The sequence below is a fragment of the Rissa tridactyla genome, chromosome 8 (assembly GCF_028500815.1).
Source record: "Rissa tridactyla isolate bRisTri1 chromosome 8, bRisTri1.patW.cur.20221130, whole genome shotgun sequence".
NCBI lineage: Eukaryota > Metazoa > Chordata > Aves > Charadriiformes > Laridae > Rissa > Rissa tridactyla.
Genome location: NC_071473.1, coordinates 45,240,250 through 45,255,034, shown reverse-complemented (window position 1 = coordinate 45,255,034; position 14,785 = coordinate 45,240,250). Strand labels below are relative to the sequence as shown.

The following is a 14,785-nucleotide window of genomic DNA, read 5'->3' as shown; positions in this document are numbered from 1 at the left end:
CCATATTCTTCCCTGCCAAGGAACACATGGGAAGAAGAAAAACAGGGCTGGAAAGCTGTAACATCTTCCATTCTCATTTTCAAACATGGCCAACTCTACGTGCTTTCTCTGGTATGATTAAGATAATGGTGATGCTTCAGAGGAGACATTATTTGTGAGCAGTAGTTTTTATGACATTCACACAGCCTTGCATTGATTTCTTGTGTTTCACTTTGCTTTATGCTGCTGTAATGGAGGTCAGAAATACTTTCATTCCATTATCTAAAAACCCTTCAAGCCTGTTTGGGAGTGTAGAATGGCTTTCAGTGATTTATTTCACATGAAGTTAATTGCTTCTGAAAGCAAGTCCGAGAAATTAATATGTGAAGGTATATCACCTCGAGGTAACCGAAGATTGTAGTATCTGCTATATTCAGGATCCTGTTTGTCACAGTTACAGAAGTGATGGGTTTATCAGATACTTTGCTTTGTTGGTATCATACTACAAGATAGCAAAGGGGTGGCATCACGTAACCTGTTCCTACATGTGACTTGGATTGTAATAAGGATTACTTGATCTTTCTGGCAGATAAGTTTTTCTAGCAGCTGTGGAAGTACTGTGTTGCACTAACTGCTTTGCCAAGTTAGAGACTCAGTCGCTATGACTTCAGATAATGAACCAACTTGAACCAATGCCATGCTTAACGTTAAAAAATGCACACTGAAGGTTAGTGCTGCATTTCATGAAATACTCTGTAAGTCCTAAGAATTTCTGGTTTTTGGCTTCTTTGCTTGATGGATAAGTTGAGTGCAAAGTCAAAGCTAACTTCAGGTGCTTATCTTCTTGGTTAAGCTCTTGACTTTTTTTTTTTTTTCTCCAAGAAACACTTGGAGAACAATGCAGGAGGGAATTGTACTGCTGGGATAGAAGAGGCCTCTTATGTGGATTATTATGCAAGAGTGTTTAATCACATGCCCTGAAGCACTGTTTCTTCACAGGCTGTATTAATCTCCTCAACTTGCATCTGCTGGGTCCTCCATTATGTAATTTAGTGACTGGCAGGGTTGCTGCATTAGTTAATTGTTAATAGACTGTCACTTTGGGTTTGTCCTTTGATGTTAAACTCTCCTGGTTTCTTTCCCTGCAGAGCTGATGGAGAAGTGAAACACTGTGTGATCTACAGCACTCCAAGAGGTTACGGGTTTGCAGAACCATATAACCTGTACAGCACACTTAAGGATTTGGTTCTTCATTACCAGCAGACATCCCTTGTCCAACACAACGATTCCCTAAATGTCAGGCTTGCCTATCCTGTCTACGCACAGATGCCCCCCTCTCTCTGCAGATAAATTTTGGGGAGGAGGAAAGTGTTGGCTATCTTGGATTCTTTTCTACAATTTTTATTAGAACTTGGAGGGCATTCTTTCTCCTTAGACTGCTTGTTTTGCACAAGAAGTGATTCTGTGAATGTGAATCAAAAAGAGGCCTAGCAGCAACAAGACGACAACTTGGGTGTAGGTGTCCTGGTGCTACCTTAAAAGCTCAGCTGTGCTTTTACACTGATACTTTTGTTTCCTTATGAGGGGAATAAACTCAACACAATGCATACAAAAATACTGGAAGCAAAACATCGTTTTCTGGAGATAATTTTTTGCCAGGCACCTTCAGTGGAACTTCTAATTGGATTTTGTTTTCTCTTGTTCGTGTAGAGACAATTTGAAGCCTCTGTTTGAGGCATCAGTAATGTCTTTCAGTCTTAAACTCCCAAGAAACTAGGGGGGAAGCTCTACCACAGCAATTCTTCTCTGTTAATTTTAGCAGCTTCACTGCGATTCAGCCGAACTTCCAAAAGAGGGCTTGTCTTGAGGTAGCATGGAATTTGGTGAGAGAAGACCAAAGGAATTATGGGAAAGCTTCAGGTTTTTATTTAAATGGAAAAATGCTTGTAAGGAAAAGTTGCTTTATTTTTTTGCCAACAGTAACAAAGTTTTGGTTTCAATGGCACTACAGGTCTTCACTTAAAGGAAACATTTATAACCAAATTGAACGCACCAAAACTTTGTTCGTTGCTAGATCGAGCACTTATGGGGAAGGTTGCATTAGCATTCGCACATACTTTCTACACCAAAACTTGAAACAAATAAAAGGAAAAAGCTAAACATAGTGTGGCTTCAAAACACTAAATTTGTCCGATCTGATGTAATTGCTCACTCTCCTCTTTCTGCATCCCACCTTTCCTCCCATTCCTCAGCCTCGAATTCTGTTTTCAGTTTTTAATGATCCTGTGCTTCAGAATGTAAACTAGAATGAAGCTTGCACTCACCTGTTGCAGTTCTCTCGCTGAACAAAGACAGACTCTTGTAATGCTTGATTTTGGGATAGAAGAGGTAGGTGCAATGGAATGCTTCTGGATGGCTTATTGTACCAAATTCTTTCATGAGGTGTAGTCATTTCCAGTTGTATAGAAGTGAGCATGCTAATTATAGATCTCTGATTTGTTCTTTGCAAGCTAGGCTCTGAACTCTCGCACCGCTGCAGCCAAGCAAGATTTTACACGGGTATAACCTAAATTCCCTTGTAGTTATTTTGGACATGATGCAAAACACAGGAAGGGAGGAGAGCTGTACATCTCAGTTGTTGGATGTCTGGTACCATCCTTTGGCAAGGGTTGCTGTCAAATACTGGAGTGGGTAGTCCTGGGCTTCGTCAAGTGTAGCAGTCATCCAATAAATCCCCTCCCTGGAAAGTATACAAAGCAGCTTATTTCCATTCCTTAAGCTTCTAAAATGAAAAAGAGCTGAATTTGGCAAACTGAACCACTTGGCATCAAAGAACAATTGGCAAAGTAATTGTTCAGTGTGCAACCTTGAAAGTTACTTTTGTTCCTGTTACTGGAAGCGGTTCCCTTGCAATGAACCCATTGTGCAGGACAGGAAGCAGACAGTCATGCAGGTCTGAGAATGCTCTAGACCCGTTTCTGACCCTGGGGCTTATTTCCTGTTCCAGTGGGTTGTGTTTTTTTTTCTCTAAAGCCTGGGCAGTAGTGCCAGGCTTGTTGATGTTTAATATTTACACTAGAAGTATTATTTCTCTGAATGTCATGAATTTGCAAGCAGAGAAATGACAAGGCTGGAGCACTGACAGCCATCGCAGGAAGGGTAGTCTGGTTGCCTGGCATGCCTGTGAGATGTCTTATTTTGCACTAATGACCCTGATACATCCTAGGCACTTTCTAATCAGCCAGAGTGCAATCTTCGGGAAAAGAATTCTTTAGATGCCACTTTTCCAATTAAATTAAACACTACAAAACTTAAACCAAAATTGGGTGAGAGGAGAAGAAAATTAATGCAAGTTGCTATGTCAAAGTGACCCACATCTGCTCATGTATCCCTTCTCTCCCACTTCCCCAGGTTAAAGGAAAAATAAGACGTAGCCTTTGCTCTTAGTGAAAATCTGGAATGGATTCCTCAGTGGTATATGGACATGGAAATTTTTCTTTTTAAAGAAACTTGCCCTACCTCTTGGGATAATTTGCAGTTCTAATCTGGTAGCTGTAAAGCTGTCATTCTCACACCCCTTGTGCATCTAGCTTTCCCCTGGTGCTGGGCTGAGTCCAAATGCCCGATGAGGCAAATCAGTTCAAAGGTACAAACGATAGGCAGATGCCTCATGCCTGTGGAAAAACCTGTGCGAGAAGAGTCTCTGATTGTTTCCTCTGCCTTTGTGATCTCGCTGGGCTCTCCTCTTACAATGTTTGAGGCTGATGTGGCATTTCTGATCTCTGTTTCTGTGACAGGGACAACCTGGCTGAAGTGTTTCACATCTGACCTGTTTTTTAGATAGGGCTCGGTTCTGGTTTAAACAAGCATAGATCTACTTTCAGGCTTATAAATCCTGGCACACCCTCGCAGTACTGACAGCAGCGGGATAGCAAAGCGGGACTGTCTGAAGTTTCCCCATAGTGGAATCTGACTGATCCTGTGAGGTCTTGGTCCAGGCTCCAGCCCCGGCTCTGCCAAGGTAAATAGAGTGTAGTTCCATTGGCGTCTGTGAAGGTAGCTTGGCTTTATAGTGGTGTGAGTGAGTTGGGATTCTGGCCCCTCACTCTCTGAGATCTCTTTGCTGATCACAGGTGATGTATTTGCTGCGAATGATGCGCTTGGAGTCAATAAGCCATCTTGAAGCATTCTTTGAAATTTTGTTTTGCCCAGACCTTCAGATCAGGGCAGACAAAACCTATGATGTCCCTTGTATTTGGCTCCGTTACCCTCAGCAGTCTCGCGGAGACTGTGTTTTGCCGCTGTATTTGGTTTGGGCACCTGAGGTCCCAGCTGCTACAATTGACTCTCATGTGCCATTGCACAGATTCGTTTTGCACTCATAGGGCAAATGAAAATGGGTATAAAACCAACTGACACATGTGGCTGGTGTGATCCGTGGGGCAAGGGCTTGGTCCTCATTGTGCTTGGCCTAATTCTATTTGCTCAGTAGTGTTAGACCTGTGAGAAAAACCCACGGCTTCCAGGAGCTGTGCTACACTTGCATGGCTGAGAAATCAGAAATGGGCCCGCGAGGTGCGGGATTACACCCTAGTGTGAAAAGCAGCTGTTAAGCCTAGAACAAATACAGGAAATGTGAACATAAAGGCAAAACAAAGGAACTCAAGTTCTGTTAAAACAGTATGATGTGAGAAGGTTTTCCTTTTAAGAGTCGAAAAGTCGGAAGGAAAGGGGGAAATAGTCTCACTGTTGTAGCAGCTGTCTGTTAGCAGACTGCGGTTAGAGGAGTACTGATCTCATTGACCCATATTGTATTAAATATATATGTAGAGTTAAATAAATAACTTTTGCACAGTGTTAAATGGGGGGGGGGAATGTTGAAACTCGAATATGCACAGTTTCTTCTAATCCGTTTTGAAGTATATTTGCAGGGATCAGGGGTGATTCAGTATTTTGTATTCATAAGGATGGAAATCAGGTCTACTTCCACAGTTGCCATTGGCCCCATTGCATCAGCCACGAGTGCCATGTTTTTGAAGTTAGTAAGTTATAAATTTTTTCCCACTAGTTTCTTTGTTGATTACAAGTAATCTTAGCATGGGAAGAACCAACCTAGAAACAGAGGGATGTCCTGAGAGATGCCTCAGTGGTGTGTGAAGCAGTAATATGCGATTGCCCACCTTCTGATACGGGAGTGCTCTAGATTTAGGGGTTGTATTTTGGATATTTTATTTTTTTTTTTTAATTCTCATCAGCAGTGGATTGGGTTGCTGCTTTGCACCATTGGTAGTTGCAATCTAGAGTTACATCCAGTACAGCCCTCTGTCTTACACCAAAAATAAAATGCTCTTTCCACACTCATCGCTCTTGACGTGGCAGATGGTCAAGAAGTTTTCCATTTAATGTGACGGGCCTGATTCTTTTCTCGCTGACACTAGTGTAAGCAAGACTTCCACAACCAAAAGCCATTCCCAGGAAAAGAGCTTGTATTTAATCGTACCTGAATGCTAGTCACAGCAGGGCAAAAATCAAAGTTTGTCCTTCACAAAGCCAGGCAACTGTAATGGGGACTGTGGAAGTGAATGTTGACACTTAGTGCTGTTTTGGGGAGAACAGGGGAGGGAGGAGGGTCTCGGTTGCCCCAAATCCTGGGCTTTCTGCAGGTTCAGGTGGCACCGTGACCATGACTGAACGCTGTGGCTGTTTAAAACAGCAGAATTGCTATAGGAGTGTCATACCTTCAGTTTGGAAAAGCCCCTTATTTGGTACTTGAACAATCTCGCTTCGGTTTTTGAATGTCTGTTTATTTTTTATTTTTGTTACACTAACAGGGAATAAAAATCTGAAATGTTAGTGAGTCTTGTATGCTTGCTGCATTGTGCAGACATGAAACAGGTACTGTTTGTGGATCGGGAGGGGTAAGAGACAGGTTCAAAATGCAGTTTTACAAAGCACTATGATGGGTTGGGGGTTGTTTTGTTTAGATCGTGTTTAAAATCAGCTTTTCTTACGTGTAGTTTCCTTATGTTGTTTTGCAACCTCTGCTTTTGGAACAGCAAAATCAAAACGTTCCCAAAGAACAAAGATACTCTGAGGGGAGGGGGGGTTAGGCTTGCTGAAATTCAGCGTTCGGAGGAAATAGCTTTAATGAAGAGGAAGGGTCAGCATCCTAAAGCATCCCTCTGGTTGTAGTTTGATGAAGCAGTAGACAGACCGTGAAGTAGGATCCTCCGCCTCGAACCACGAAAGAAAGAGGAGATGCCAGAGCAGACCCTTCCCTTTGGAATCGGTTGTACTCTCCTTAAACGTAGGTGCAAGGAGATAGTCAGGAAATTAATAGAAGTCCTTAAGGACTTGCTTCTCTTTCCGTATTGGAAGGGAACTTGCATTGCTGATCCCCTCCTTTCCCTTGGCACAACCCATGCAGCCAGGAGAAGGGAACCCAGTTACTAGCCCAAATAAACGTGGGCCTGTTCGTGAAGGGGCTGGGCTAGTTAAGTGCTGCCTGAGGAATAGCTTTGGATGGGGTTAGATGAAGCTTGTCCAACATTTTTGTGAATCTTGCGTTCTGTGGGCAGAAATACTTTCCACCGAATGGGAAGGGGAAAAGAAAAAAATCTCTCTTGAAATCTTTTCAGCTCCTTCCTGTTTGTTCACAGGGGCAGATCGGGAGCTTGGGCTGTTAACTGTTTAGGTGATGACACTGCTTGAAGTGCTGGTCTTTGGGGCTGGCTCCATACAATTAATGCAGAATTTGTGGATTTTTTTTTTTATTTCTATTGGCATAGACTCAGTGTATTTTATGACTGGACTCACCATTTGTTCTAAAATTTGCCTTTAAAAAATGTAATATGAGCTTCAGAGGCAAAAAAAAAAACATGAGAATGGGCCCTTATTGATAGGAGGAAAAAAAAAAAAGCCTTGTTAATCAACCTGTATTAGAGAAAGCAGCTTTAACTTGATGCCCCCCTCCACCACCTTCCTTTGGGATTGCTGCTGTGAGATCGGGGGGGCTGAGATTTGCCCCCTCCATTCAGCAGCGCTGTACCGGCGCGCTTGCCAAGTGCTCGTAGCAAGGGGCTCAGGATCGTTTGGAAAAATGATTGCCTCCAAAGACCAAAAAAAAAAAAAAAAAAAAAAAAAGTGTCCGAGGGTGAATATTTCCCCCCCGGCATCAGTCTCGTCACTTGAGGGGAGTTTGTAGGATGCTGGGGCCAGTCGCGAGCTGCCCCTGGGTCTCCGTCGGGGGCGGTGGGGGTTCCTGTTGGGGCTGGTTGGGGTTTTGGTCTGTTTTGTTTTCGTGAGTGATTTCTACATCCAAGCAAAGATATGTTTGACGAAACCTGTTAATTTTGTATATCTGGCTGTTTATTGCACCACGGGATTGTAATGGTCTGCATCATCTGTGTGTGTGTGTGTGTGTATGTGTGTGCGCGCGCGTGTGTGTGTATATGTACTGTATGTATATAGATATATGTAAAATATATTCATGTACACATTTATATGCATTAGCTGTAAGTGGCACTGCCCCTTAAAAATAAAACAAAATTCACTGTTAGCACATTCTGCCGCGTGTTCAGGCAGAATTGGGTTTGTTTTTGTCAAATGAAAAGGAGTTTCTTGTGTTCATCTTGCATATGTGCTTCTGAAACGCTGAACTCTGGATTTCCTTGGGGGAGGGGGGAGGAGGGGGTTACCACTTTATTTGCAAACCGAATTGAATTGGGATGTTATTTTCTCTGGGACGAAGCGTTCAGCTTTGTTCCAAGCAAAGGCTTAGCTCCTTCTTTGAGAGGCAGCGGAGGTTTGCAAGTTTGGGTAACCCCCCCTGCTCTCCGCACCCCCCGCCCCCGTCCGGAGCTGATGTGCAATGGGTGGTGTTGGTACGTGTCCCTTTGTGAGTGGACTCTTTGTATAAGGTGTGGTTCAATGTAAAGCATGAGTGGGTGTTTGACCTTGTGTCGAGGGCTGAAATAACAGCACACTCCTTTGTACAACCTTTGCATTAATGTTTCCGCTTTTCTTTGGCTTCGATTTTTTTTTTTTTTTTTTCTTTAAGGGAAACTGCATCTGTTCAGAACCTGCTTCTCCAGAAGCTATCGAATTATTTTGGTTTTCCGGAAGAATTCCAGCATGTAACCTTGGTACTCTTGTTTGTTATTTGTGTAAAACCTGTTCTTCTGTCGTTTATGGTGTAGTTGGGGGTTTAAAAAAAAAAAAAAAAAAAAAAAAAAGGAATCATGTAGTTTAACTTTTAAAGAAAAGAAACAAACTGCTTCATAAGGAAACCAATTGTATGTTAGTGTTTTCAGAGGAGTCATCCTGTAGTTTCTAGCTCAGTAATGCAACACTGTACTTGTCACCAGGTGTGTTACAATCTTGCTGTACTTTCTTTTACTAGATGGTTGGGCTTTTAATAAATCCCAGACACTAAGCATCCTGGGCCTACTTGCTCTAGATCAAAAAAAAAAAAAATGCAATAAAAAAAAAGTTGCAATAAAGCACATTGACATGTAATGTTTTAGAAGGATGTACTGACAGCTGTTTCTAATAAATTCAGAACTGCAGCGTGGTCGGGCTGTCGTGGTGTTAGCTGTGTCTGTGTCTCCCAGCCGAGGCCCTCAGCATCTTCTTTAACAGAGACTTTTAAAAAAGGCTCGTGGAGGTCCAGTTCCCTCCCAGCTGGAGCAGCCGGGCCCCGAAACCCTCTGGGGGCTGGATGAGGGAGAAATACGCGTAGCACACGCGCGCTCCTTAATGGAGCCTTCGCTCCCTTCCTTTTGCAGCATCTTTAGAGAGAGCGGGAGCCCTCAGCCCTGTCCTTGCATGCCTCATTGCGTCCTCTGCCATCAGGGAAAACCACGTTCGGTGATTCCGCTCCTGGTGCTGGGGGCAGAGGAGGGGCTGGATCCATTTCCTTAGATCCTTAATTTTGCAGGAGTTCTGGAAATCACAGCCCAAGGGTGGCCAGCCACAGGGCTTGGGCAAACTTGAGGGCTGGCAAGGGCAAACCTGGGGAGTTTCATCCCTCAAACTTGGAGAGTCGGATGGGATGCCACAGCAGCATCCTTGGAAAAGTAAAAGCAGGGGCAGAACTGGTCTGTGCGTGGCTTGCCTGGCCGGGCTTGCAAATGGCTCGCTGTTTTTGCAACCGGGTTAGTCGATGTTTTTTCAGACTGCTGAGCAACGGTTTTCCAACCTGCTCAGTCGACCACTTAAAAAGATGCTGAGCCAGCATTTTCGCACATTGCTGCGTCAGCCTTGTCGGCCCCTGAGTCAGCATCCCCTCCATCACCCCAGGCCCCCCGTGCCAGCAGGTGGCGAGCACCAAAAAGGGCAGAAAAACCCCTGGTCATGGTGCAGGGCTCCCCACCACCTCGAGGGATGGGGTACAGCGCTGGAGGGATGCAGTTGCCCACGGGGAGGCAGCAGGAGCCACTAGCCATGGGCATCACCGGCTCGTGGCCACCACAGCGGCACCCCATGGCACCCAAGCGGGAGGAGAGCAAGGGAGAAACATCAGCGAGAAACGGGGAGGGCTCTGCAAGGCGTTCCTGGGCTCTTTTTTAGTATTATTTAATTTATTTCTTTTTAATAAAGGCTAATGAGGTAGAATTACAGGAAAGATGTAAGTCACTAATTGGCGAATCATTTTTCAGGGCTTTGCCAGACGGTTCGTTTCGTTATGAAAACATTACAGCCGGGAGCCGGCGTAGGAAATTTCCAAGCGGCTGTGCTGACTGGATGGAAAGAAAAACATCTCCCAGCTCAGATGTCTTCTTGGAGAAAGGGCAGATCCCTGGGATTTTTCCATCCTTGGCAATGATGCAGAGCTTCCTCCAAGTCCCCTGGGTCTCCCCAAGTCATACGCAGGCCCCTTCCCAGGGGCCAGCAATGGACAGGCACCCCCAGGCATGGCACCACAGGGCAGAGTGTGGGATGGATGGACAGATGCCCCAGGATGCTTTCGTGGGATTCCTGTTCCCCAAGGGCAGGAGATGGTTGCAGTGGGAGAAGCATGGGAGGATCTTCCCCATGGGGAAAAAGTCTGGGGAAAAAAACGCGAACAATCTCCAAAAACCAATCTTTCCCCCAGCCAAAATGCCTCAATGAAGGTATCGGGGTTTGGTTCGGACCATCAAGGCTTGGTTTGAAAGCCGTGAGCTTGTTGCAATGACCAAGCGGCTCTGCTTCCCCTCCTGGGTTTCTGATCTCAAAATAGACATTTTAGTCTAATAGTTCAGTTTAATAGACACCATGCTGCTGGGCAAGGGGAGCAACGTAACCACCACCCACAGCTCAAAGTACCACAGACATGGTCATGAATACATGGTAAGGCAGCTAAAGTGGTCTCCATGGCTCCATGAGCTGCCGAAAAGTGTGGGGGGGCTTCCCTAAGGAAACCATGATGGACGTGGTCGCCTGTCCCCTCCCTCGCGCTCCAACAAACACGGCTGGTGCGTGGGACCCATCTGCCATGAACGAAGCGACTGAGCACGGAAATGCTCAAGGTGGCTTCTTCTCACACCAGTCCCCACCACGACCAGTGTGGGAAGGTGCCCAGGGAGGAGGGTGCAGCCTTCATCCCCTGGGAGCAGGACACCCCCTAGGGACGCACAGCCTGGCTGAGCCCCGGGGAGACACGAGGGGGATGGAGGAGCGTCCGCCCTGGCCACGAGCCACGATTCCTCCCAGCCAGACGTGAGACACTGCATTTCCCTCCCTGGAGCATCATGTCCAAGCTTGGAGCAGGGCTGGCAGCTTTCAAGTAAAACCGGCAGATTAGGCTTGGCCACGGACCCAGAATCCCCATTTCATGGGAAATCTCGTCATCTCACTCACCGGGTTGCATCCAAATTGGAACAAAATGTTAAAATACAAAGTTTGACTCTGGACAATATTTTCGCGGGGGCGGGGGAGGAAACCCACCACAACAATTTTGGTTCAGCTGGGACAGTCCCACACCAGCGTTAGCCTTTCCCTACTGACACAATCTGAACGCCCAGGAAGGTTTGGAGGACGGAGGCATCACCCCGAGTGAGACAAACCACTTCACTGGCTGCTATTTTCTCCCTGAATTTTCATCAAATCAGCACTTCCTGGTGGCAAAACTGTTTCCCTGGAGAAACCAAACTGGCTTTTGTGGAGAAGTCATGGGTAGGGACAAGCTGCCGGGGCACCCTCTGCTTGGTGGCTTTGTGCTCCCTGGGGCAGGGGACATGGCGGAGCAGGGAAGGAAAGCTGCAGAGCAGCAGCCAGGGCTGCTGCGCCCACTTCTGCCCCCAAACCCATCCTTGGTGGCGGTGGCTCCTGGGAAACATCTCAGCCATGACGGCCCGGCCGCTCTTCCCAAGCCTGAACACCACGGAGCAAAGCCCGTCTCCGGCTTCCCTGTGGTCTCCCTCCTCTCCTCTGCAATGCCATCACCCCCCGGAGCCCCTTCCCTTCCCCATCGCCCCCAGACCCGAGCCAAGGGCAGAGCCTCGGGCTCCCCCTCGGAGCGGGAGGAGGAGCGCGGGCAGCTCAGGCTCCTCACGCCCAGCTGGCTCGGCCTCCAAGCCCTGATGCAAACCAGAGCAATGCAGGGGCCGGTTCCCAGAAGAGGGATAAGGAGCAGGAAGAGGAGCATTAACTGTCACAGGGCCCCGGGGCGAGCAAAGGCACGGCCTTCGATGGAGCATCTTGGGCAGACTGGGCTGCCGGGAGGGCAGGGGCCAGGATGTGTCCCTCCATCCCACCGGTGCCGTCAGGGTGTCAGATAAACCTTTCCCTGGGCTCCTGCATGGTGTCCTGGGAGAGATCCCGGCTTTTCGGGCTGCTGTTGCAGGCGAGGCACCCACTCGCCACAAGCCTGCTTCAAGCGGAACCAGCGTCGGAGCGTTTTCCAAACTTTTTCCCTTTCCTCCCACCTTCAAGGGAAGGGGCTGGCTGGGAGCAGAGCCAGCCCGCCCGCCCCGGGCAGGTGCTGTGCACGCTCCCGCGGCCGCTCTGCCAAAGGAAACACAAACATCCTACCCAAAGAAAGCACTTTTCATCTGCAACACAGGTTCCCATTTTTGCACAGGGCCGGCCTGTTCTGGGCAGCATTCCCCACCGCATCCCGGGGCTGAGCCAGAGCCCGGCCCAGCTTTCCGGGCTGGGCTTCGGCCAGAGCCACCCCTCCCACCCCACGTTAGATCCACTGAAACCAGTCAACGTGACCACGTCCGAGATCTGGAGAGGGTTTAAACTGGTCTAATGTGAGACACTTCAGAGTTAAAGCTGAATTGCCTCCTCTCCTCAGCGCAGGAGCTGGGGATGTTCTTCCAGGGGGTATGAGGGACCTGGGAATGTGGGACTGGGGGATGCAAGTCCTTGGGGATGTGACACTTGGGGATGCAGATCCAGGGGGATATAGGGCCTGGGGATGCAGGTCCTTGGGGATGCGACACTTGGGGATGCAGTTCCAGGGGGAGGCGGGACCTGGGGATTTGGGACCCGGGAGATTTGGGACCTTGGGATGTGGGATCTGGAGGATACGGAACCTGGAGGATACAGAACCTGGAGGATACAGGATGTAGGACCCCAATTCTCCTTGCTTCTGGCAAGGGGAACTTTGGCCAAACCTGGTTGTCCCCAGCCCTGCAGAGATGATGAGCCCCTGTACTTAGAAGCAGCTACTGAAGGGAAATTCCAGTTTCACGGGGTGACGCAGCTGATGAAATAGGCTGGGACAACAAAAATAGCTTTAAAAAAAAAAAAAAGGAGTGTAACTTTGGCCTTAACTTTGGGAAGATGTGAAGAGAAGACAGGAATCGGGGCGGAAGAGGGGGTGAGCAGGAATGTAAGGCCACTTGGCCGCACATCACTCACGGAATAAATAGCTCGGGGTGTTTCATACCTGCCCTCGGTGGTGGGTGGGCAGCGGGGGATGAGGAGCAGCAGCGGTTGCCCATCCTGCTCCTCTGCGCCCATCAAAGCCCTGCCGCTGAGCCGGAGCCCGGCCAGCCCCCGGCACCTGTCCCGGCAGAGCCGCGGGGCAGCAGGGAGCAGCATCCCCGGCTGCGGCGGGAGCAAAGTCCACAGGGGCAAACGTGAGGCCGAGAGCCCGGGAACAAAGCGGCCTTTCACTGCGGCGACTTGGCCAAAGAAACCGGGGAATATTTCTGTCCAAGGGCTTCCAAACTGCTTTGATCCGGGCACGGGGTGGGTTGTTGGGGTTTTTTTTTTTTCCTTTCCTTCTCCGTGTTGCTCTTATTTTTTTTCTTCCTACTTCAAGGCATAATTCTTTGTATTTATAATTTCTAGGAGAAATTTCTTGCTGCTGCAGGAAGGAAACGTCTTGCTGGGAGCAAGGTGCAGGCAATGAACGGCCCCTTCGCCCCTCGTGGCTTTTCCCTGCGGAGGGAGGCTTCAGCTGCCCTTTCTGCCGGGGGTTTTGGGTTCGGCACCACAGCGCGCAGCTCCCACAGCCCCTCTGAGGACACGGCACCCCTCCTTGGCACCGAGGGAGAGAAATCGCCCCCACACTGGGGCTCACTGCAGGTGCAGGTGTCCGTCACCATCATTTTCCGCTCAGAGGTCGGTTTCTGAACCTGTCAGATAAATCCCAGCCTCGCTCAGGGTGGGAAACCCAAACTGCTCCAGGGCTGTGCACCTTCCTCCCAAACCGTGCCCCTTTCAGAGGACCTGGGAGCTCGCACGCTCAGGTGGCCTTTTGGTGCCCCCAAGATGATGAGGATGAGCATCTTCCTCCTGACCAGCCCCCAGACCTCCTGAGTTTCCAACCCGGTTTTCTGTCACCTGTCTAAAATCTGCTCCCCCACCCCAAACACGGCGGGAGGGGATGGCCCCCCCCAGGCCAGCTGAAGCGGTGCCCAGCCCTGGGCTGTCCCCTCCTGCCGCGCAGGGGACGGTCCCCACGTGCCCCTACACCCACGCGGCGTGGGGCACAGGTGACACCCCCGGCAGGGCAGGGCAGGGCAGGCAGGCAAAGCCCCCCCTGCCCACATCCCGAATATTTTTAGGCAGCAGGAAACGCGCCTGCGCTGCCACCAGCCTCTGGAGCAGGGATGGGAGGAGATGGATGGGATGGAGAAACGGAGTCAGCCCTGCGAGGCCCCGTGAGCCAGCGGCCAAGGGAATAAAACCACTCCCCTCCTCTTCCTTCTCTTCTTCTCCTCCTCCTCCTCCTGGCCCTGCCAGCCACCTTCTGACGGATGTTGGCTTTGGACGGGACCCTCTTGCAGCCCAGCTGCCGAAAAAAAAAGCGCCCATGCGCCCATGGGCCATCTGGAATCCATCACCGGGGACGCAGCCAAACCCTGTCCCTGCCCGCTGCCGGCAACGCTCTGCTTTCCAGGGGAGCACCTGCGGGCGCAAAGGGGTCACCCCCACACACACAATTCCTGGCACCAGAATCCAGCCAGAGACCCCCATTGTGCCACCAGCAGCAGCTGGGGAGGGGATGGGCCGCCCCACTGCCACCAGGGTGGGAGCAGGATGAGGGAAGCCCAAAGCGCGGCAGCCAGGGGGGGTGGGGGTGGGGGGGCAGCCCCACGCTGGGGGAATGGTGGCGCTTTTCCCCTCGCCGAGGGCTGGGTTGGTGCCAAGTGCCTCATGGCTAAAGCAACTGGGGAAGACGGGACATGGAAACGGGGGGGCTGGGGGAGCGCAAAGGGGTCCTGCTCCCCCCTCATCCCCTTAACACCCTCATCTTTCTAATATGAGTAACAGGGGAAGTGGGCGGCACTGGGGACCAGCGTGGGCCCCCCCCAACCCTGGACGAGCATCCCCTGCCGCCATGGGAACGTGCATCCCCAGTCAG

General features: G+C 49.4%; 1 protein-coding gene across 1 annotated transcript in view; it reads left to right on the top strand.

The window, feature by feature from the left end:
* PIK3R3 (phosphoinositide-3-kinase regulatory subunit 3) overlaps window positions 1–4,689 on the top strand; it is a 77,801-nt gene extending 73,112 nt beyond the window's left edge. Inside the window, 1 exon segment of the mRNA XM_054211865.1 lies at window positions 1,128–4,689. Coding sequence (XP_054067840.1) covers window positions 1,128–1,329 — 202 coding nt within the window. The 3' untranslated portion in view covers window positions 1,330–4,689.
* Window positions 4,690–14,785: the final 10,096 nt, after the last annotated feature.